The sequence below is a fragment of the Chinchilla lanigera genome, unplaced genomic scaffold (assembly GCF_000276665.1).
Source record: "Chinchilla lanigera isolate Chin_1 unplaced genomic scaffold, ChiLan1.0 scaffold00009, whole genome shotgun sequence".
NCBI lineage: Eukaryota > Metazoa > Chordata > Mammalia > Rodentia > Chinchillidae > Chinchilla > Chinchilla lanigera.
In genome coordinates this window covers 11,530,679-11,554,640 of record NW_004955410.1, presented here as the reverse complement: position 1 = coordinate 11,554,640, position 23,962 = coordinate 11,530,679, and the positions used below count along the sequence as shown (strand labels likewise).

Here is a 23,962-nt window from a genome sequence, read left to right as displayed (position 1 = left end):
ACACTTTGTTCTCATCATTTAAAATAAATATGTTTTGAGATTACAAAAAGCTCAGAATGATAAAAGTATATATCATCCTCAAATAGCATATTTTCCTAATTTCTGTCATTATAGAACCGGCCATTGTATAACGAGAGTAAATTATGCCACTAACTGCTGACAAACTTTAAAAAATTCAACCTTAAAGCATTTTTGGTGGTATAGCACAGGTGGAAATAAGATAATCTTATGAAAGAAACTAGTCATCTGTATTATCTAAATTCCAAAGATGTTTATCTCGTGGCTTTCAACAAAATTAGTCTATTTGTAGTAACTGTCTCAAGCCAAAGGTAGCCGCACTTCATTTGTCTTCTATCCTCAGAGCAGTGTTCCATAAGGGTGAGTTTTCCAAATGACAAGGTGTCCACTTCAATGCACGTTCAAGCTATTTTGGATAGAAATGCTCTTAATTGTAGCCCACACTCCCCTGCCAGTTCAGATAGTTCAGTATTTTGAACCTAATGAAGCACTGTCACAGAGCTATCCCCTGATTATACATTGGTTTACTAAGGAACAAGACAGCAAGAGCTTTAGAGATGTCAACAAATGTAAACCAGCCAGCTAGACAATAGTAAGTTCTTAAATCTTCACTGTAAGTTTTCCTGCCCCTAATGAAGAACTCTCTCATCATTGTTTCTAGGTCTCCTTCAGTCATCTGATAAAGCACTGCTTCTAAACTAGCCAGTAAATCAGATAACCATGCAAGTAGTAATTTTATTAACAACAAGAATACACACACTGGGGTGAGAGTCTCCAATTCAAAAGGTACCTCAGCTTAGGCCACAGTATGACGTAAATTTAGTCGCTCAAAAGGCATTTTCAATTATTTTCCAAGTCATGATTATATCAGATTGGTGTTCCCCGGGAAAACAATGAACACGTTATTATTCTCAGCAATAAATTTATTTGCACCTTCCTGCCCAATAATGCTGTCGATTTTTAAATCTTACTAGGTTCACTAGCAGTAAACAAAACCATAACAGTCAGACTTACCTGAGGCACGCCTTGTGAATCTGTTTATTGCTGGAGCTAAAAGAAAAAAGCAGAATAACATAATTAGATAAAAAACTTAATTTTTCCAAAATCCTGAAAAGGCTCAAATTAGTAATCCCATAATTTAAACACAGAAAAATATGAATGAATTAATAATACAAAAGAAAATTTTAAAAAGGAAATAAAAATATACAAAAATAAGTATTTAGATTCCCTAATACAAATATAAATTAAAATTGGTATTTCTATTAAGTTAGTTTCCCCCAAAACTCTTTAAATAAAAATCCTTGGTTATAAATACCTGAAACTACTTAATTGGGACAGTGTAAATCTATGTAATACCTTCAGACAACAAGCTGCCAATGACACCAAAGGTAATTGGTTTGCACCCTTTAATTGAGTAATTATACTTTTAAAGATTTATCCTAAGGAGGTGCTACTAGAGAAGAAAAGTGCAACCCATCAGCAGATCTGTTTGGCAGCATTTTTAAAATGAAAACGTTAGGAAGCAAAACTAAAAATGCTCATGTGTACTGACTTCATTGTTAGGTGAAGGACAGTAAGTATATCCTTGAATGTTTGTGGTTTTGACTCTTCCTGTGCAATCCACGTCCATGACATGCACAGCTGTTCTCTAAAAGCTGCAAGTCTGGGCCGGTGCGTGCATCACCGAGCAGGCAAACCTGCCACCTGCCCACACCCTGACTCAACTCAGCTCTGCTTCCTGGGTTTGCTCACGGTTATCTCAAGAAGTAGAAGGTTTTTTTTTATTTTATTTTATTGCCTGCTAATAAGTAAATTTATGGCTCATATTATATAAGAAAGAACACCATGTACTACACTGTAGATTTTGGTAGCAGAATGTTATGAATCTACTATAATACTTTTTAATACTTTAATATTTTTAAATAGTAATTATCAAAGTTATTTAAATTACAAAAATGCTTAGGTCAAATAAAAAGACAAAATTTTTATTGGCACTATGTTATACCATATGAAGAATCTGTATGCATAGGAACAAGGACTAGAAGAAAACTGTCAGGTATTTCACATTAATCCTTACAACCACATTATAAATACCAGCCCCTGTATATTACTGATGAGGAGATTTTACAGTAAGGCATAGATAAGGTAAATGAATTTGCTTTAGATCACACAGCCACCCTGGGCCAAAGCTGGAGAATCTGAACTTAGGAGTACTGTGCTTAGCGCTAAAACCCTGCCTCAGAGAGAGCACAAAGTGAAAATGCCGATTCTGGAAATCGTGCAATAAGAGGTGAATATTTTCTTTCACAATGATCTTCATTGTCATTCAAAAATTAATTCTGTGAGATAATTCACAAATGCAATTACTGAAATAGTATAGTTTGCAGCAAAATTATACCCTTCAAACTGATCAAGAGATAAAATTTTTATTTATATACCAAAATAATTTAGCCATGTATACGCACAGTTAAAATGTATTAGGTACTCATACAGAAAACATTCGGTAGGTAAACTGCGTGTGTTTTACCAGACAGAAAAAGATCTATTGGTTTTCTTGGATACTTTTAAACCTCCTTCTGCAACTCCTTTGGAACCCAGTCTAAAAAGAGCCTCCCTACCAAGCTGCAAGGACAGAGACTACAGACAAAGTGCAAACACATTCAACCACAGGAATGCAGAACACAGAGAGCAAGCAGATAAGGGCCAGGCAAGGTTAAAAACCTATCTCAGCCTTGGGGCAAAAATAGAGTAGTCACTCCCTGCACTCCTGCCCTCCAAAGGATGAAATCAGGGGGCAATAAGCTTTGGGCCTGACAAGTTAGGAAGTCTGTGTTCTCCCAGGTTCTTAGGTTTCTATGTTTTTGAGGTGTTTAAGGTGGAGGATTTCCCACACAGTCTTGTCATCTAAAACTTCTACCCACTAGTCTAGGAAGATTCCCTCTTTCCTTCCCTCGCTCTCTCTCTTTCTCTCTTCTTCCCTTTGCTGGGGATGGACAGATGCCAAGGCTTCTCACATGCTACACCAGTGATCTATCACTAACACACGTCCCTGCCGTCTAGACTTTCTAAATGTATGAGGATCATTTTGACATCAGACTAACAGAGACCGCCCTTGCCATTTGGCAGTCAAGCTCCAGAACAGTCCTATGCGAGAATGAACTGTCCTGCGCCCCATTCTTGTCCTGTATGACTTTCAGATATCCCTCGGGCCTTCATGTTGTCAAAAAGTTCATTTAGAGCTATCTCAGCCTAGATCCTTACTGCTGTAAACATACACAGGCTCATTTCATGCAGTTTGAATATAATCAAAATTTCCCCAACACACTACAACATAAATCTGAGGAATTATGTTTGCTTCTTTTTGTATTTTGTTTTGTTGAGAATTATGGTAATAGATGTTCACAGTTTGAAAAAAAATGTCATTGCTGCAAAGCCACCTGTGGCATTTGAACTGCTAGTTCAACAAATTTGATCAGACTCCATGGGCAGCTTTCATACTCTTACTGCACCCACATACGGTGGGGGTGGGTGTATCTTACTGCACCATTTCTTTTTGAGACAAGATTTCCAGGCTGGTCTTGAACTCACTACGTAGGCCAAGCTGGGCCTTAAATGCACAGTGTTCCTTCTGCCTCAGCCTTCTGGGCGCTGGGATTATAGACCTAGCTCACACTGTGTCTTATTTATGTACTGGATATATACCTACTACAATATACTTTACTTACTACACATCCTTGCTTTCATTTTCCTTGGTCTTTTTTTCTAGATACCACCATACCAGTCTCTCAGTTGTGGGCAGACAGGTCATATGACAGTGATTTTCCTTTTCTGAGAGTAAGTGGGGCCAGGGATTAGACAATTAAGAAGACAGGTACACCAGGCAAGTTGGATTCATCTCCGTACATCCTTGTGAAGGGAGAAGCACGGGTGTCTCTTGCATAAGCTTTTGATGAGTTAAATCACCTTCCCAACTTTTCTAGTTTTTCAGTCTCACCAGCAAAGCAAGGAAGGAAGCTGACACCCAGAGCAGAAGCTCTATGCAAATTAACAAATGTGTACCTGACCAAACAGTTCCTTGTGTCTTCTCTCCCAGGAACCTAAGTCAGGGTGGGGGAGCAGGCGGAAGTGAGGATGGCACTGCCACTTTCCAGAGCTCCACATCCTGCAGTGAGGGTCAAGGGGCACGGGGAGGGCCAGAGCAGGATGCCATGTCACTCCCGAAACACTGTGTTAAATTCCCAACTTCTAAAATACAGACAGTCAGACCTGCCCTTCTCTTTCAGGGAGTTTTTATGGGAACAACACATCTCTAAACGTGTCCGTTAACTACAAACTCATATTCAAGTGCTTATTTATTGTGAATATTACCATTTTCAGAATATGTAATGTAAAACGCAATGCAAATTTCTCAACAAAAAAATGAAGATGTTTTTGAAGACAAGTCAAATCAAGTTTCCTCAGAGTTTTGATTTCCACCATTAGATTTTTACTCGATGGGATATTCTGTGTGCATGTGTTGTATGTGTGTGCGTGGGTACAGACACCAGTATCCTTTCACATGGGCATAAAGATCAGGAAATATAGAAGGAAGGAAAATAGGAAACATACTGTCTGCCTGACGTAATATATTAAACGTATATTAAGGAGGATATAATCTGAGTCTTAGGGAACCCCCAAGGAAGAATACAGAAATACTTATACAGGTCTGCCTTTCTCCCAAATGCCATTTCAGGGGAACACTGAGTCTTATGTTCAATTACAAGTATCTCCACACTTGGATAATCAGAAATCCCTTCCGCTGTCAAACTATATTCAATGAGGTTGGTTTTAGTTCCTGCGCTCCCAGGAGACTGGAAGTATAACTGATTGAGGTAGTCTTTAATCCTGGAACTTCCTTGGAATAAAAATGCTCCCATAACTTTAGATAAACCGAAGAAGGCTTTCTATTCCTGGCAGTGAAATGGCCCTCCAAAGCTGTTTCGCTCTGGGCTCTCCACAGCGCGAACAGGAACTTTTCACCTCTTTTTACCCAAAGCCAAGCAAGAGGAGCTGAGTTCATTCCCACAGAAATAATCTATACAGTCTGAAAAGCACACAGAGCAAGTCTCCTTGTCCCCACTTATTTTCTGGCCACATTAGGTGTGGATGTTGACACTGAAATTGCTAACGAAGACGCTGCCCCAAAGGGCTTAACCAAGTCCAGCTGCACTTTCTAATGCAATGGTTTCAAGGCCTTACAACATCCCGCAAGTGGCCACATAATTTAGAAAATTTAGGTGAGAGAGAATTTCAGTAGAAGCCTGAGAAACTTAAGAGGGTTCATAAAAATAAAAGCGGTCAGTTGAAGCAGGAAGCTAAGAGTCTGGTCTTCAAAAAGGAAGCCAGGGTAACAGCAGCGCATAAACAGTTTGCATCTCAGCACATACTGCTGAGACAGAAATCCCAGGTTAAAGAAAGAAGACTTCTGAGTTGTGACCCGTGCTTATGAACACACCCATGCACACACACAAAATCTGAAAATAAGACAAGTTTTTTTTTTTTTTAAACCATCCTGTTTCACTAGTGGAGCCACATCAGCTCAACAGGCCTTTTGCAGGAAAGTGTTCATACACTGTGAAGTGAAAGACACACAACTCCCTTAGGTTCAGCTGAATAATCAGCATCTCTGTCCTCCCATGAGTTGCCCTTTCTAGCAATCAACATTTTCTGAATCTGTTAACTGCCTAAATACCATATTCTAGAAACTATAAATTGAAACCCCATAAGCTAATTACTTTTGACAGAGTAAACACTCAACTCAGAATAAATTAATTTCTCCCGTGCCTATGCTTCCAAAATTAAAATGAACTAAGGCTCACCCCTGAAGCAAGGATGAGTTGACTTTTTAAAAAGATCAATAGCAAACAAGCAAATAAACAACAAATTTGAAATATTTTGCAGATTAACCTAACGTGCACAATTTGCACACTTCACACAGGTTCTATTACTAGTGTAGGAAAAAGCACTTATTGTCTATATTTTTGTTAACAGATATCAACCTGGGCCACTTTTATAAATACTTGGTACTGTCCTGCAACTCTTGGTCTATATTCCAGGAATACAAGGTGCCTAAGGAGAAATCTGGCCTCTAGAGGGGAACAGGGTCACAAGACAGAATAACATCTGGAAAGTACTACCCAAGTGCCACAGTGTTTATGAGTACTGTGGAGACAGAGATTATAAACCATATACCTCAACGTACCTCTTATTATTAGACACGAGGGAACTGTGTGAAACACAGGCCTTTCGGGGGACCAGTCTTCTCCTCCCTTTTTCTTTAAATGGTGCTGAGGACTGAACCCTGGGCTTCACACTGAACTCCCAGCTTTTTTCTACAATTTTTTTGAATTTTGAGACAGGGTCTTGCTGAGTTGCCCAGGCTGAACATGAACCTGCAATCTTCCTGCCTCAGCCTCTCAGAATACTGGGATTATGGACATGCACGACCACACTGCAAGTCCTCCCTTTCCGGTTACACAACACGAGGAACAGAGATCAAGTCTACAGTCCACCTACTCACATGGATCATGAAGGAAAAGAGGACAGAGCAGGTGAAATATTACAGCTGCTTCGGCTCTTAGAATGTGCTAACTTTAACTAATTAATGGTCGCTAAAAAGGTTGACGCTTTCTCTTACTTATAAACTAAACTTTAAAACAGTGGAATAATATGTAATGACAAAAGGAGAAAAGCACTTATTTTTTGCTCATGAGTCAACGTGAGTCTCAACTTTTTAATTCATGAGGACTTTATCAACAATGGCCTCTTGGGGAAAAAAAATACAGTTTCCACTAGCAAAGTCCCAAAGCAGCTAACATTATACAGAAAACCACTCACAGATGAGGCAGTCACAGTGTCAAGCGAAAGATCTCTACATACTTTCTGCACTTTAAATACATACTACTCAGGGAAAGGACATTGTCAAAACTACACAATTCAAGCTCTGCTGCTCCATGCACTAAACTGTTCCTTCCAAAGCTACATGCTCAGATACCGCCACCAAGGCAGATTTATGGAAAGCAATGTCCCGTTGCTAGATCAGAATAGCCCAGACTACACCTCTAGGCCACCGAGTTCAAACTAACTTAGCAAAATATAAGGCTCTAAAGTGAAGATCCAATGAGAGAACAATTAAGGCATGTGGTAAAAGTGAGCCTATTCATGAAAACATGGTCATAAAAAAATATTCATATTCAAAACTTTTCCTGTATCTTTCCGGTACCAGGAATGGAACTCATGACCTTGCGCTTGCCAGGCAGGCGCTGTGCCACCGAGCTAAATCCCCAGCCCCACCTGTATCTTTACAGAATGAAGATGCTCCTGCCATTCCAGTCCCAACTCAAAGGCCCCATTCTCAGGAAGCCTTTCTCAAACACCCATGTAAATCAGCCCCCCTAGTCCCTCTCAATCATACCATCCTGCTTCACTGTCTCCAGGATGATCTGCTGCCTGTACGTATCTAGTATTTTACATTTACTCTGCCCACAACATACACACTTTAGACTATGTAAGCTCCATGGGGGGAGACTGGTCTTTCCCTGTGGTATTTCCCTGTCTGTTTCATTGCTGTACCTCAGTACCTAAACCACTCCATGCTGTTAGAGAGATACACAGACAGACAGAAAAAGATAAAACTAAGAGGTTTAACAAAATGAGTAAACACTACAAAGGACAAATGAATGTAATAGGGAGTATTTCCTGACATCTAAAATTATGTGGACAAATATAAGTGACATTTACACAAGTATTCAATGTGTAAATCAAAACACAGTACTGGTTGAAAAAAATAGATTTTAAAATATTGTACATATTGACTTGCCTTTGGCTTTTATTTGAAGCAACAAAAAGCAATCTCATTTATCCCCCATAATTATGAAAATGTAACCTGGACATTAATGTCCAACAGAAGTGATGAAGATTTTATAAGATAATCACAGTGGAACACAAGGGCATTTCTCAATTGTGAAAAAGAAGAATTCAACAGCACCCATGTTTCTAATTATTCTTTCTTCAATTGAGATGAAACTGACATACAACAAAACGCACAAATCAGTGAATTTTGACAAATATATACAGCTATATATGCAACGCTTCAATGAAGATATAAAAGATTTCTACCATCTTGGGAAATTTCTTTTTTTTTTTGTTTTGTTTTGTTTTGTTTTTCTCCGGTACCGGGAACCGAACTCACGACCTTGCACTTGCCAGGCAGGCGCTTTTGCCGCTGAGCTAAATCCCCAGCCCCCATCTTGGGAAATTTCTATGAGCTACCTTAGAGTCAAGTCCCATTATCCCATAGACAATGACCTCGAATTTTTACCATAATAGTTTAGTTCTGCCTGTTTTTGAACTTCATGTAAATGTGAGGTTCATTCTTGCTGTTTGGAGTATAAAAGCTCATTCATTTTTACTGCTAAGTAGCATTTCTTTGTATGAATATACCACTACTGATCCATCCTCCCGGTGATAGACATTTGCTTCAGTCTGGGCTATTTCTAATAGGGCTTCTTATACAAGGATTTTTGCAAAAATGCTTTTCTTTTGAGTAAATGCCTAAGGGTGGCATTGCTGGGACACTGTAAGCAAGTATTTAGCTATGTAATAAATCCATAGCTGTCCTAAGTGTATATATCATCACGTTAATCATGTTAATAATGTGTTTGTGCTAATCACATTAATAATAAATTAGAATACATAATAGAAAAAATTTCCAGATGTAATAACAAAAATGAAAAATTAATTAGGAATAAAATTGAAAAAAGATAAAACCTTTTATGAAGAAAAGTATAAAAATGTTATTGAAGAATATGAAAGGAAGCCAGGATAAAGGGAGACATACCATGTTCATAGACAGGAGACTTAAAATGTCTTTTCTCTCAAAGTTTCTTTTATAAATTCAGTGCAACTCCAATAAAACAAAGGAAGTCTTACCACAAAATTGAAATATAACCTAATATCTCTATAGAATAATAAAAGCCTTCAAATAGTTAAGCAATTGTGTAAGGAAAAAAGGATGAAAGTTATTTACCATACCATATTTCAAGACCATTAAAAAGTTATATTAAAGAAAGAGGTGTTGGTAAAAAGATAGACAAACCAAAAGAACAGAGATTTTGACTGCATTCATGTATCTATGGAAACATGACATTTAGAAACTACAGGGGAAGCTCTGGCCTCCCAGGCTCAGGCCTACAGTCTTAGCTACTGAGTAGGCTAAAGTAGGGGACTGTTTCAGCCAATGACTAGCCTGGGCAACATAGCAAGACTCTACATCAAAACAGTAACAACAAAACAGCAGGGAGATGAGTCAATAAATAATGCATATTTAAAAAATGAAATGAGATTCCCTATTTCATGCAAAAACAAATTATAGATGAATTCAAGCTTTTAAATGTGAAGTAGAAGACTATCAAATGCTAACAAGAAAATGAGATTATCTTTTTAATACAGAGTAGAGACAAATTCCTAATGGCACAAAAAATGTAAGTATAAAGGAAGTGATCCATGTTAGGCTACATTAAGACTAAGAAATTCTGTTCAGCCAAAGTTACCATAAACACAAAAAAGGAAAAAGAGAAAAAAACAGAAATGTTATTATTTAAAGAAATGAAAAGATAAATCCATAATTGAAAGAAGACTTTTTCAATGTGTATAACCAACAAAAGATTAATCACTAGACCAGAGAGACAGCAAAAAATGGCAAAGAATAAGAAATGTGTTCCATAGAAGATGAACTACAAATGTGGTCAATGAACATGGAAAAAAAAAAAAGCCTCACCACTACCAAGAATAACAGAAAAGCAAATTCAATTCACAGTGAGACTCCATGTAACATCCTCCCATCCACCCCACTGTCAAAGTGTGTTAAAATCTGGTAATATCCAATAATTGCTTGAATGTGGAGAACCCAGAACTCCTATAGTGCTAATGAGACTACACCTGGGGCAACACTGTGCGGGGTACAGACGACAACATGAGGTGGAGTTGGAGCTCTGCACCGGGCAGCCTGGCTTCTCTGTGCTTAAGCACAGACCTTCTAGCTGCCATCCTTAAAACCTTTTGGCCTCCAAACTTTTTTATACTTTTAAAAATGTTTGCCTATATGCTTATAACCATTGATATTTGATGTATTAGAAGTAAAAACTCAGCCTTTCAAATACATTCAATTTAGGGGCTGGGAATTTAGCTCAGCGGCACAGCACCTGCCTGGCAAGCACAAGGTCGTGAGTTCAATTCCTGGTGGTGGGGGGGTATCAAATATATTCCATTTAAAACAATAAAAAGTACATGTTATCATAAATATTTTTACAGAAAATAATACTTTCCAAAAGAAACAAAATTTAGAAAGCTTAGAACGACTTTCTCTTACATTTTTCCAAATCTGGTAAAACAGAAGATAGCTTCTCCTATCTGCTTCTGTATTCAATCCAGTGAAATACCATACATCACGTGTACTCTGAAAACCTCTACTGTACGCTTGTGAGAGCATGAGAGAAAAAGTAAACATAATCTGACTCTTACATTTTCACCCTAGGGACCCCATGACAATGAGTGGGAGGACAGTCCTCCAGGGTTCTCCAGACCACAGTTTGAAAATGATCTTCAAAAACTTTAACATATTTGCATAATGTATGCGATGTTCACTACACCAATATACAACAATAAATTGGGAGCAACCAAAATATTTATCAAAGAATAAATAAAGTTTATTTACAAGGATATGCTAGAGAAGCATGAATCAACATAACATCTCAAGTGCTGTTCTCAAAAACAAGTTGAAGGATGACAATTTATACAAAAGAAACTCTCAAGTGTATAATTCATATAAACTTGGCACATATTTAAAATAGCACTATTTTGTTATTTTAAAGAGAGTAAGAAATAATTTAAAAATTAGAAACAAAAATAACACTACTTCTAACTAATGGATAAATGCCTAACTAGTACTAGTACAAAACAATGCACAGGAAACAAAAGCAAATACCTCTACTTGTGCTATATGCTTTAAAAAAAAAAAAACTGAATGGTGACAAAATGTTACTACTTGTCAGAGCTAGGAGATGACTTTCCTGAATGTTACTTGGTCTCTATTTCCCTTCCCATATTGGAATCAACACACAATTTAAAAGGAGAAAAAATAATTATTCTATTTAGTTCTAGAAGGTAAAAATCTCTCATTATCTTCTGATACTATCAGCCTAACTACATTAGTTCCCATTTTATTTTAATATTAAATGTGCTTCTAAAATATTTTCCATAAAATATCCTTCATACAAATGAGTTTTTGTTAAAATTCAAGCACTAAGATAACTTCTGGATTATTTTTAATGAATTAAAAGGTAATTATTATAAAAATAACTAGAAATCAAAAGCCCCGGTATTGCTTAGTAATCTACCATTAATGACAGTTAAAAGAGATTAAAAAAAAAATATCAAAGACCTGTGAACAATTTGATGTTAAAAGATCCAAAAAAATTTTTCCTTCTAAAACCCTACTAAGCTATTAACAATTTTAGTTGAACAGGTAAAGAATTAATGGTTTTAGGAATAAAACTGCAAACTCACGTAAAACTTGGAGAGGTATAAATTCGTCCCGCTAGGAGTTTACTTTTATAAATATTATGACATGAGGAAATGGCAACAAGCTGTCAATTTAATGCAACTAATTTTTTCCAATTAATTTATATTCCGGCACATAATCATGTTTTTACTACAGCATCTGCCTATTTAAATAAAGCACTATTTTCAGTACTCCTACCTACTACGTTCTAAATTGTTTAAAAAGGACTTGTTAAAACTTCAATAAGACCATAAACTCAGAGATTTTACACACACAAGTTTATTTATCCTGCCAGTTTAACACTTACTCTCAAGGGAGAGGATGGTGTGAATACAAAGGAAAGCTTTATCCCATGGCTTTTTTACCTTCCTTTAAAAAAAAGTCAGACTATTTACTTTGAATTTCCAATGAAAAGAAGGCTCAAGATTTAAGGACCACGGCTTTTTAAAAATTGAAATAGCTACAAGATTTAAAAGCTTTACTTATAAATTTTCATTAATAACTTTTTAAAGAGTACTGTACTACTACTAATTGCCTTGACATCGCTCTCTAGCTTATGTTTCTAATCAAACTTCACTTTCAAAAACTGTCATGTTCTCACAGACTTCTAAAACTTGCCGTTTATTTTTTATTTTTTAACAAACTCATGAACGATGTTTAGTGTATGCCAGGCGTTATTAGCCCCATTAATTCTTACTAAAACCCTAAGCTAGGTACTATCATTCCGATTTCACATACAAGGAAAACGAGGCCCAGATCATAAAGTAACTTGCTCAAGGTCCCAAAAGTTATAAACAGCACAGAGAAGATTCAAACCTAGGTTCCATGCCCAAGTGAAGTCGTACTTTTAAAACAGTTTCCGCTAGTTCAGATTTTTCATGTGATACTCTCCAATTGTTGTCGAGTGAAGCAATCTGTTTTTTCTTCAGTAATAATAAACTACCTCATGTAACGATTTGGGGGTGGGAGGCACTAGTGACCATGTTTATCAAATCAGTCGTGAGGAAAAAGAATGAAACCAGAGCACAGAAAATAAGAAATGAGGAAGAAGATAACGCATTCTCTTTAAGACCAAACCATGTGGAGGTGACCAGAGAATACGCAAGGAGAGAAATGTGGGAAGTGTGTGGCTGTCACCCGAACCTCAGTAAGGGCGTCTGTGCTGCAGCTGGAGGGTCCCAGGGAGCCAGAGAGCCTTCAGAGATCTGCAGATTCGTGCAGGAAAGGGAGGAAGGTGGTAGGAATGAGAAAGGCAGGTTTTTCAGTGAAATACTGCTGTGCCTTTGACACAGGACTCATGGCACAGTAGTGACACACAGGACCTAAGCTTTGGGTGGGGTCAGAAAGCCACCTCGGTTAGAATGTAACCTTGGTTAGAAGGTGAAATCTTCACACACGTGACAAGCGTGTGTGCTTGTGCTCTCTTCCTTCTGGGAGTGATCAACTGGTCAGACCCGTAGACGACAAAAACTTCATTGTCAATACAAGGAAGTAGTTTTTACATTCCATGAACACGTTTAAACGCATTAACGTAAAGGATTACTAGGAGACTATTGAGTGTCTGAAAAGGTTTCAAGCACTGTACATTAATACACAACAACTATGAGACAGACACTTAGGATTCAACTGAGTTTTAATGTTAAAAATTACTAGCAAGCCTATTACTAGCAAAGTGCAAGCTGACCCAGGAAAGGGTTGGGGGCGCACATCTATCCACCTATTTCCGCCTGCCTGGAGTGGGGACACCGGATGCACAAAGCTACACGGAGGGCAGATTCACACCTACCATACTGACACTACTAACACCAATCAGGGAGACTTGCAAAGATTTTTGTTAGAGTATGATAGAAACTAACCTTTGGGAAGACTGGGATTTCGCACAACACCATGAAGTGGAATCGGGCATATGGGACCAAGAGAGTAATGTGACGGAGAATACAAGTCCCTCCGGAATTGTGTTGTATTTAACATTTACTGCGTATTTGCAAAAGAAATGCCTTTGCAATTTCTTTATTTGTACATGTTGGCAGTACACAATGATTACACTCATTGTGGGGAGTGGATATATGCACATAACACATCTTAGTTCTTTTTTTATTCCCTCCCCTCATCTCTTGATCCTTTTCCCTTTTGCAAAAGATTAGCTAGCTTCCTATTTCCTACTGTCTACCTTTTGTTTTGCACTTTACTTATATATTCAGTGTCCTGGATAAGAGAAACCACGCAATATTTAAGCTCATCTGTCAGATTTGTTTCACTTAACATTATGGTCTCAAGGTGCATTCATTTTCCTACAAATGAGTCAAGTTTATCCTTTTTATGGTGGAATAGTGCTCCACTGTGTGTAAATATCACTTTTTCTTTATTCGTTCATCTGCTGGTGGACATACAGGCTGCTTCCCAGATTTAGGTATTATGAACTGTGCTGCTGTAAACATGGATATGCATGGATCACTACAATATGGTGTCTTTAACTCTTTGGGAAAGGTATCTAGAAGGGAAATAGCGGGGCCAAGTGGAATTTCTATTTTTAATTTTTTGAGGAATCTCCATACTGATTTCTACAGTGGTTGTACTAGTTTACACTCCCATCAACAACACAGAAAGATTCTTTTCCTCCCTGCAGCCTCACCAGTATTTGTTATTATTTAATTTCTTGATGTAGCCATCCTTTTGGGGTAGGATAGAATCTCAATGTTGTTTTAATTTGCAAGAATTACTTTTCCTTCATGCCTTTTTACACTTAAAAATTTAATAGGTAATACATGATAAGTGTTTTTTTTCAAAAGTTACAAAAAAGTAGCTAATGAAGTCTCCCTAACAAGAATCATCATTAGAGGTGTGTTTCCAAAGACAACTTAAGAAAATGAATTTACTTTTTATTTTTTATGGCAGTACTAGGGACTGAACCCAGGGCATTCACATTAAGCTACATCCCCAGCCCTTTTTGTTTTGTTTTTTTGAGGCAGGGTCTCATTAAGTCACTAAATTGCCCAGGCTGGGCTTGAACCTGCATCCTCCTGTCTCCCAGAGTGCTGCGATTACAGGTATGCACCACCTCTGTATTTCTTTAAACTTTAGACTTTCTTCTAGTTTTGCCTGGCATTCCAGTGTAATGATTCTTAACTAAATACCTATAACATAATATGATTCTCTATGTCCTATTCACAAAACTTGTACCATGAACATTAGTAATTTTTTTTTTTTTCCTCTGGTACCAGGAACCGAACTCATGACCTTGCGCTTGCCAGGCAGGCGCTTTGCCACTGAGCTAAATCCCCAGCCCCTGAACATTAGTAATTTAAAATGTAGGTTAGGAAACCACTTTGAAGATATCAATACATAATACAACAAGCATTGTTAATTTCCTACCACTTTGTCTGTAACTCTGTATTGCTTGTATTGTTCTTATGCTATTTTGTAAATGGATGTCTGTTTGTTAGTATGTTTTCCTTCTTTTATTTTTAAAATAAATTTTAAAAAACGTAGGTTACACTTCCAGGTGCACAGAAGACTACAGATTTAAAAGAAAAAGCCTGGATCTTCTCTTTTAGGTACATGTCCTTTATTCTCTCATTGGACAGAATTTTTCTCTATATTCCACCAAACAAGTCTACTTTAAAAAGGTATCTGTATGCATGGACTCACACATACATAAACGGGACTCTGAACCACAACTACCTTATATACTGAATGTCAAGTTCAGTTGTACTGTTCAGCTTTGGTTCCCCAAAAGAAGTTCAGGCATCCAGAGACGGGTGTAAGGCAATTCTTTGAGACACAGGAAAAATTAGAACTTGTCAACAATTTCACTTTCTCCTTTCAAAACTTATACAATGGGAAGTTTTATCATATACACAATATATTAACATACCAGTACATGTATACAGTTTAAGAAGACACTGGCAGTGTACTCTACACTGAAATATGTTGTGTTTAAAAAGGAATATAATAAGTCTAGAGAAATAAACAGTATATGAGGTGCTTATTTCCCAAATAAACATTCTGTTGAATTTGTAATGTACAAAGTGCTAATATTGGTAGAACTGACAGAAAAAGTAAATTGTAAAAGGAGAGGTGAATGTTCCTTTCAACCATGTCGCCACTAGAAAAGTTACTGAAAATGAAGGATTTGTGCCATAGTTCAAGGGATGGGCTCTGAAATCAGACTGCCAGATTCAACTGTCTTCCCTTAAGAAAGACTAAGTGACATCCTATAATGGGCCTGTTCAAACATCTGTAGCATTAGCAGCCCAAAATGTTAACAATTATTATTAAGTAAAAAGAACAGCATTTAACAAATATTAGCTTTCTATAATAATGGGACAGAAAGGTCTGAGTCATTTTTAACAACACGACCTTTGGAAAGATGATTTTTGGATCTAAGATACATTTAAACAAATATCTTTTTTCTCTCTTTTCTGCACCCACCCCCTAAACTTTACAGTGCATCTCCTAGGGTTTACTTCTATGTGGAATGTATCTATATTCTGACCTTTCGTCTTCTTTTAAAATTAAGAAACACTTTCAAATAGTAGCAACTGGAATTTTTTTTTTTAGTTTCCAAACATATTAAACTACACATGGCAGAACCTATTGCTGAAACATTTATAAATGTTACAACAACTGTTTATATTTCTGATTTTTTTTAGATTGTTTTGTTTTTATGTAAGTCATGACCTGAAAATTTTAGCTCAAATTCTTTCCATAAAATAATTACATAATGGTACAGTCTGAGTCATTTTCAATTTCTGAGACACAAAATTCGCTCCCACAAAATGAAGATGAGGATCAGCATCATAGTGATATTTTTACAGCAGGGTTTATTATTCCAACTGGACAGAACAGGTAAGACTGCAAAGAGGATGGTAATTCACCCAACTCAGAAAAACCGCTGCATGTTTTTTTCCTACTGCCTCCTCTCAAACAACTGATACAAAAATACAGACTAATTGTTTCCCTGCATTGAAAAAGAATCAAAGAGAAAAAAATTGGGAATTCTGAAGACAAAAGGTACAAAAGTACTCTTCTTTAGGCCGGTTTTTTAGAGTGCATCAGGCACCTTGGTGGAACACATACACCATGCACAACATGTTAATACAAATAACCAAAAAAAGTTGTGAACAAGACCAAATTTATAGGGCCCAGACCTGCTAAATTTAGTAAAGAACATCTCTGTCTCTCACCTTCCTCATCTGTTAAATCAAACAGATCACATATACAATCCATAAAATAGTTTCTTAAATCTAGAGAGCAAAGTGAAGACAGTCATTTCTTTTTTCTTAAAAAAGAAATAAGGGGCTGGAGGTTTAGCTCAGCAGCACAGTGCCTGCCTGGCAAGCACGAGATCGTGAGTTCAATTCCCGGTACCAGAAAAAAAAAAAAAAAAGAAAAGAAATAAAAGGAAGGAGTTGATGTTCAATACATAGTTGTGCAGTGAGTGAACAAGCCCAGTGTATTATTTTCCAATTTCCACAATTCCTTCTAAGAGGCCCTCCTGGGTCCCAGCCCCTTTCTGGCGCTGTGACTCTGGACACTTCTAACACAGACGCTGCAAGTCAATCACCTACACCTCCCTCACTGAACTCCCCACCCAAAAACATCCCGTTGATCCCCAATCTCGACTGCAGACCTTCTCTGTCGCTACTACTGCCAAGAGATGACTTTCTTAAGGGATCATAAATACACTCCTAACTGACAGATCTGATCGTCTCCTGTTGGTATTTGCACAGTTGAAAGAGAAATACTGCACACTTGTTTTTTGAACACAGCTACGAACCAAATCTTGACAGCTGGAAATTTACTGGAATCCATGGAATGAGATTTGTAACAATAAAAAAACACTCAATATTTTACTACCCTTCCACCAAGACACGGCACATCACTGTGAGTAGCCTCAAATGAAAAGCTTAGAACTAATAAACAGCCTGATTCTTAACATAGGTAGCAACAGGAAAGCATCTAACGCTTCAGTCTTTTGTTTAGGTGGTTTTACTGCTCTCGCTTCAGACAGTGTGTAAGTTACTTCAAGTGTCCCACACAATTTTCCTTCTCTCTCTTTCTTCCTCTCCTAGCCTCACTGGCTTGTTTTTCTCCCTTAACCGCTCTTCTCCTGAAGCACAAAATAATAGATAAGCAAGAGTAGAAGGGCCACTATGTTCCAATTTCAACCCCTAACGCAACCCACTCAACAGTATTACCAAAATGAATAATGTCCTGTACTATTCTAGTTCGAGAATCACAATTATTATCCCTAACTCAAAACATTTTTTAAATCTTCTCTAAAATTATGTTATGTTCAAAACTAAAATAATGGGTTTAATATTTTTGCCACTGTCATCACTGATTAATCCACTTTGGGAGGATTTAAAACTATCATGTAAATCTCTAACAGCCAGACTATACTGTCTTATTAGTTACAAAATCCTGGAGCTCTTAGCTACAACTTATAACCTGAAAGGATGTGAAATTTACTACTGTGCAGCACAACTTCATTTAAGTCCTAAGTGGAACTGCTACATGAGCAAATTTCTACATCAGCTCTCCAAAAAGTCAAATACTGGACTTACTTCCACAAGGTACAATGAAATTGTTGTTCTACAAGAAAACTTTATATCTCTACAAGACATGCTATCACCTAAATCTTGTCTTCAACACACGGTCTTTGCTTCCTCTTTACACTATCCTGAGGGCCACAAAATATTAACCTACCTATCCCTGTAACCTTAATGCAGTAACACTAATGCAATAACATGTCAGTGTGTGAAGCACATTGCTTGTTACATAGAAGAAATGCTTAAATTTGAAATTAATCAAAAAAATCCATGAACATTTTTCCAACCAATTAAATGCATCTGAAAGGTACATAGTATATTAGAAGGGTATCATAACTTTGAGTCAGTTGCACAAGAGAACAATCACCACTAAAATAAATTTCTTTAGGCATATGTTGGTGCCACGGAAGCAAGAGCTCACAACTGGCTGCTCTGTCTCATAATAACCTTTAGGGGCCATACACAGAAAGCAAGTTCTGAATAATAAAGGGCATATGGAGGCGAGCCCAGTAAATCAGCCAACGTAATTCTTTAAAGCTACACTTACTCTCACAGGTCACAGAATGAGATAGTTAAAAACATTTTCATAGCAGACTCTGGCAAAGTCAATCTGTTTATTGCCCTTATTGCTTTGCCATTAATTGTAGGGAACCTACATAAATCACTTCAGACGATTTCTGACTTTAATTCAAATCAGAACAAGGCTTAGTCCTTCTCATACTGTATCTAACAGAAATAAAGAGTGTTCGCTTATAATCAATCACCTAAGAAAAATTCTTCACATGTGAATATTCTCAACTCTCTTTCAACCATTTCTTCTCATGACAAATAACTTTATTTTCTTAATGTCCCACCAGCACAAGCTCTACCTTTCTAATACTTTACATTAGATACTTAAGTCTCTCGTGAAAATTCTCTATGTTCCCTTTAGATTGGAAAAATCAAAGGTAGACAGGGTTCCCTAAAAAGATTTGACAGACAAGAGAAAGATTAGGCCATAGTTATTACCCGTTAAACTTTAATTTATGTATCTGTGATATGCTTGCTGTATAAGGTATGGCTCTATACTTGTGGCTTACATATCGATTTTGAACTGTGGATCTTTTATTTCTGCAATGTACAAGATTCTTCTATATGTCATATTAGAGTAGCTAAGTGTTCTCCCAGATTGACTGCTCTGCCTATGACCCTACGTAATGCACCACTTGTCAATTTATGAAAGTAATGAATTGTCTTTACTTCACTTTTAATTTCACCAATTTCACTGAAGACTGAGTAACACAAGATCTCCCAAGGATGCCTACATAAAACTATTAATTACCACAGATTTTATTTCAAATTAGTGGTGATTCAACTCTGTAGCTTACTGTAAACCCCTTCAATAAATTCTAAGTTAGGAACACTAGGCTTTCATAAGTGACATGTCAAGTTTTATTTGCTTTCTATAGAACCAAGAAGACAGAGGCAGAGTAGATGACAAGAGGTTTTCCACTTTACATTTTTTCCAGCCTTCCACAGCTTTCCCAGGTCACCATAAGCTCAACACCTAAAGGTCTTACTCATTTTAACCAGAATTGACAGAAAATAAAGTTGTAATATTAAAAATTATTAAAATTTACTCTTCTGATAAAAACAGAAAAGTACAAGAGAGAGATAAAACTATAAGCAGAGGAAGATTTCTTTTGTTAAAGAAGTAAAAATAACCTTCATCCATCTGGTCTTGTACCCTGTCTGGCGCCATCTACAGCCATAGCCCCTGACCCTCAAAAATTACTGATGCCTGAACCAGATGATTTTCCTACCTGAGTGTAGGTGCCTGGCTTTCTAATTAAAGCACTATAGTATGAGGGCAAGGTCATGGGCCTGAACCTTATGTGAGTCAATGGGCATGGGTTGCAAGGTCAAAGACTTGCTTTTAACCCTAACCTGTTATAAATATCATCACATGAGAGAAGATATGAACCAATGATGCACACCCATGACCATGATCAGAAAAATAACCAGAAAAACTGCAAGTCAGCCTGTAGAACAAATTTCACTTAACAACTCCTTCATGATCTTGGACTTCAAGTTCAGACAAATATAAGAAACCAGGTTCTGCTACACGGTGGTTCTGTGTATGACCTTGGACAAGTTAATTTTCCAAAGCCATGAAGATAAAACACATTAAGAGTCCTAAGAAGAGCTTGATAGATAAGAAACTAGCACAGGTTGTACCACCCCAGCTCTTTCTGGAGATAAATCTGATACAGATATTCCTTTTACCGACTTGGACTTATTAAAACAAGGCACACTGTTTGAACTTACGACTGCCCAGACTTACAACTTGTCTTTTCTTTGTACAGTTCTGCACATCTTGTTTACAGAGTGTCACTGTATTTTTTTTCTGTACATCCTGTTTATATAGTACAGACACTCTATTTAACGACTGAGTTCTGTTCCTGCAACTAGGTCGTTAAATGAATTGGTAACTAAATGAAATTGTGTGTAGTGTGTACATTACAATATTCAGAACAAAAAAAATGGCCAAAGGAAACTCCAACTGGATGAGTTTGCTTTTATTTGCATAACTCTTATATGCAGTACTGTAATGTACAACAGATACAAAACTACACCACTGTACAGTAAACCCCAAAGATTACAGTACTGTATAACAAGTGTGTACTGTACAAAAAAAGACACTGCGGGTCTATCAACAAGATATACAGAACTGTACAAAAAAAGGACAGGTCATAAGTCCAAGCAGCCAGTAGTTAAATCCAAACAATCATTACACAGCTAGGTTATTAAATGAGATATACCTGTGCTGTAATTTTCACTGATTATACTGTATACTACTGTAGCTTTATGTTCTGTTATTCAGTACAATACCGCATATAAAGGTTATGGAAATAAAAGCAAAGTCAAGGTGGCATTTCCTTTGACCATTTCTTTGTTCTGAATCTTGTACTCTACATACTGTATACAATTCCTCATCTAGTGACAAATTCGTTTATGACCTTTAAGAACTCGGTCATTAAATCAGGAATGTCTGTAGTGAAGAGCACAGAGGTGCAACTAGGCCCACGTGAGTCCCAACCCTAACACTGCAGCACAACGGCTGTGAAACACCAGGTAAGTGACAGCCCCGTCTTCCTCACAGAGCTGGGATGATCAACTAAAGTATTTAGACAGTGCTACTGCACAGCAAATGTTAACAAATGACAGCTCTTTTTTTAGCTATTAATAAGATCAGGAGCTATTACGGTACTGTCCTCACTATATCTTGATCAACATTTTTTTTTCCAAAGTATAGTCACGATATTCGAATGACCTGTGATGTCTGTTGACAAGGAAAAAAACCAAAAAGATGGTACATCCCACCACAACCTACTCAAAACAGCTCTCCAAGGGTACCAGATAACCAATTCTTGGCCTTTTGGCTATGATCAAGTGAAGAATGGCACCAGATACTGTTCATTTCTCAATCAAATGACCCTGAATTGCAAGTGAAAATTTAAAAGTTATTGGCCCAGCTAGGTCTTGTGGTGTGTCTTCCCGTGCTTACTCTTGACATTGTCAGAGAAATTACCCATTATCTATTGGGTTTTCCTTGGCACTTTTCTGGAGAAAGACATTAAACTGATATGGCTGTACTTTCCAGGTTCATTCCTTATACATTTTTTCTTAACTACACTGTTTTGACCTTTTCTCCTTCTCTGGCCAGAGGTCAGCGAACGGTGGCCTCGGTCTGCAGCCAGCTTTATACCATCTCAACTTCCAGGGCAGGGTATGTGTTTAAAAGTTATTTAAAAAAAAAAAAAAAGATATTGATGTGATCCAGACCATATTAAATGCTCAGAAAACCTAAAATATTCACTATCTGGCCCTTTACAAGAAAGTCTGCCAATCACTTTGTAGTCTACAATGAAAAGTTTTTAAACTGTGAGTCTCAGCATAATTTTTTTTTAAAAAAGGATTAGAATAGAAAATATCAAAAAGCACTGCATCTAGAGGCAGTACTGTTGCCAAACCCTGTTACACAAATATACATCCATGTACCAAGATAATGATCAAATGGGATCTGGCTGAATCAAAGTTTTAAAGTCCTGGAGGGTAGAACTGGGGAATAAATAGCATAACCAGTTAACAAGTATTTATTAAAACTCACACTGAGGGGTTTTTATAGTAGAAGTATGGTGGAGAACAGAAAACCATATAAAAATACTACCCCACTGCTTGTGAGTTAACAGCTTATTTCTTCACTGCAAAATGCAAATTAATTTCTTCAGTGCACAGTATACACTGTTATGAAGCAAAAATAGAAATATGGGTGCAGAGCACCTCAAAGGATAACACAAAATATTTTAGTGGCATTAACCTATTTTATGGAACATATACAGCTTCTTTAGGAAGTCCTAGTCCCTAGTTTTCCTCCAATGGGGGAAACCAGTCTTTCTTCCTTTGTGTATCGCATGGATGTGTCAGGAGGAGAAAAGCAGTGTAAGACGCCACTGCCGTTTCTGTGTCATCCATTACTGGTTCTTCTCATCTATATAAAATATGTACTCTTTCCACTTTCTCTTGTTTCTGGTAAGAAAAGCATTCGATTAATTTTGTGCAAAATGAATAATAGAGACCATGACTACTCCATCCTGGCAAACCCTAAAAAGTCCAAAATTAAAACGTTAAGTGACAATCTTCCCTTGTATCTTCCCAGAACACTAATTTCCAAGGTGTTTGTGGTTGTTTTAGACAAACTAAAAATGCTTGAGTTGTACAACCTGTTTCAACATGTAACTCTTCAAAGAAACATCTTCCTAGGAAAGGACACAAGGAAATAAAATGACACTTGAAAATGTTTTCATTCTACGGAATGCACTGCAGACACACAAACCACAAGCAGTATAAATAAATAAAGGCCGGTGCAATGCTGCATGTATGTTTGCCTTACACCACAAAGAGCACACTTGGCCCTTTGCACACCATGGTTTTAAAGCCTAGGATGCCTTCAAGTGGGACTCAGGCATGTTGTGTAAATTCTGGAGGCGATAAACGTGCGTGTGTGCTGAGTGTGTTAGAGAAAGAGGGTTGTAAGCAGAAGGGGTGGGACTTGCCAAAAGCCGCTATGTGAGAAAATTCCTTTTTCTTTCCCATTCATTCTTTCTAGCTTCAGTGTCTGGCATAGTCCTTACAATTACTCACTGGCTTTTCATTCTAAAGACAACCAACAAGCTTTCAGAACTTCCTACAATGCTTCTCACGCACTTTTTTCCCCAAAAAAGCAAAAAAAAAAAAAAAATATTTAATATGCTACACACAGATATACTTTTTTTCTTAAAACACTAGCCCATTTCCTCCTTCCGAAGACCCCCACGGGCTGCAAGCTAAATGGGATCCTTTGTTGTGTGTTCAAAAATAACACAATATGGTATCAGCACATTGGAAAATAATAAATCATCATTTCCAAGGATGTCACAGCTATTACCATCAAATTTTGTTCTACCCCCCACGAGGCTCATTTCAAGCTCCTTTCGGGGAATCTACCGCCCTGACAACGGCAAAGCCAACCGCATTTAATCCTCTCCGCCTTTTCTCTCCGGACACTCCATTAATAAATTTAAGGGCTGAAAGAGGACGCCAAGTGGACCAGTTTCCTTCACGCACAATGGTGTCCTCCAAGCGAAATAGATCCAACCACAGCCAAAGTTGGCTTCCAGCAGATTCCCTCCCCAACCCGCCCGGCTCGGCAGGGGGCAAACTGGACCTGGCAGGCGGAGCCGAGCCCTCGGCGGGGCACCCCCGGAGCACA

The 23,962-nt window shown here is 37.5% G+C and overlaps 1 protein-coding gene across 1 annotated transcript in view; it reads right to left on the bottom strand.

The window, feature by feature from the left end:
- The window catches only part of Prkar2b (protein kinase, cAMP-dependent, regulatory, type II, beta), a 90,556-nt gene that overhangs the window by 65,445 nt on the left and 1,149 nt on the right, over positions 1-23,962 (bottom strand). Inside the window, exons 2-3 of the mRNA XM_013510492.1 lie at positions 1,375-1,441; positions 1,033-1,068 (exon numbers count right to left, since the gene is read on the bottom strand). Coding sequence (XP_013365946.1) covers positions 1,033-1,068; positions 1,375-1,441 — 103 coding nt within the window. The remainder of the gene's footprint in view (positions 1-1,032; positions 1,069-1,374; positions 1,442-23,962) is intronic.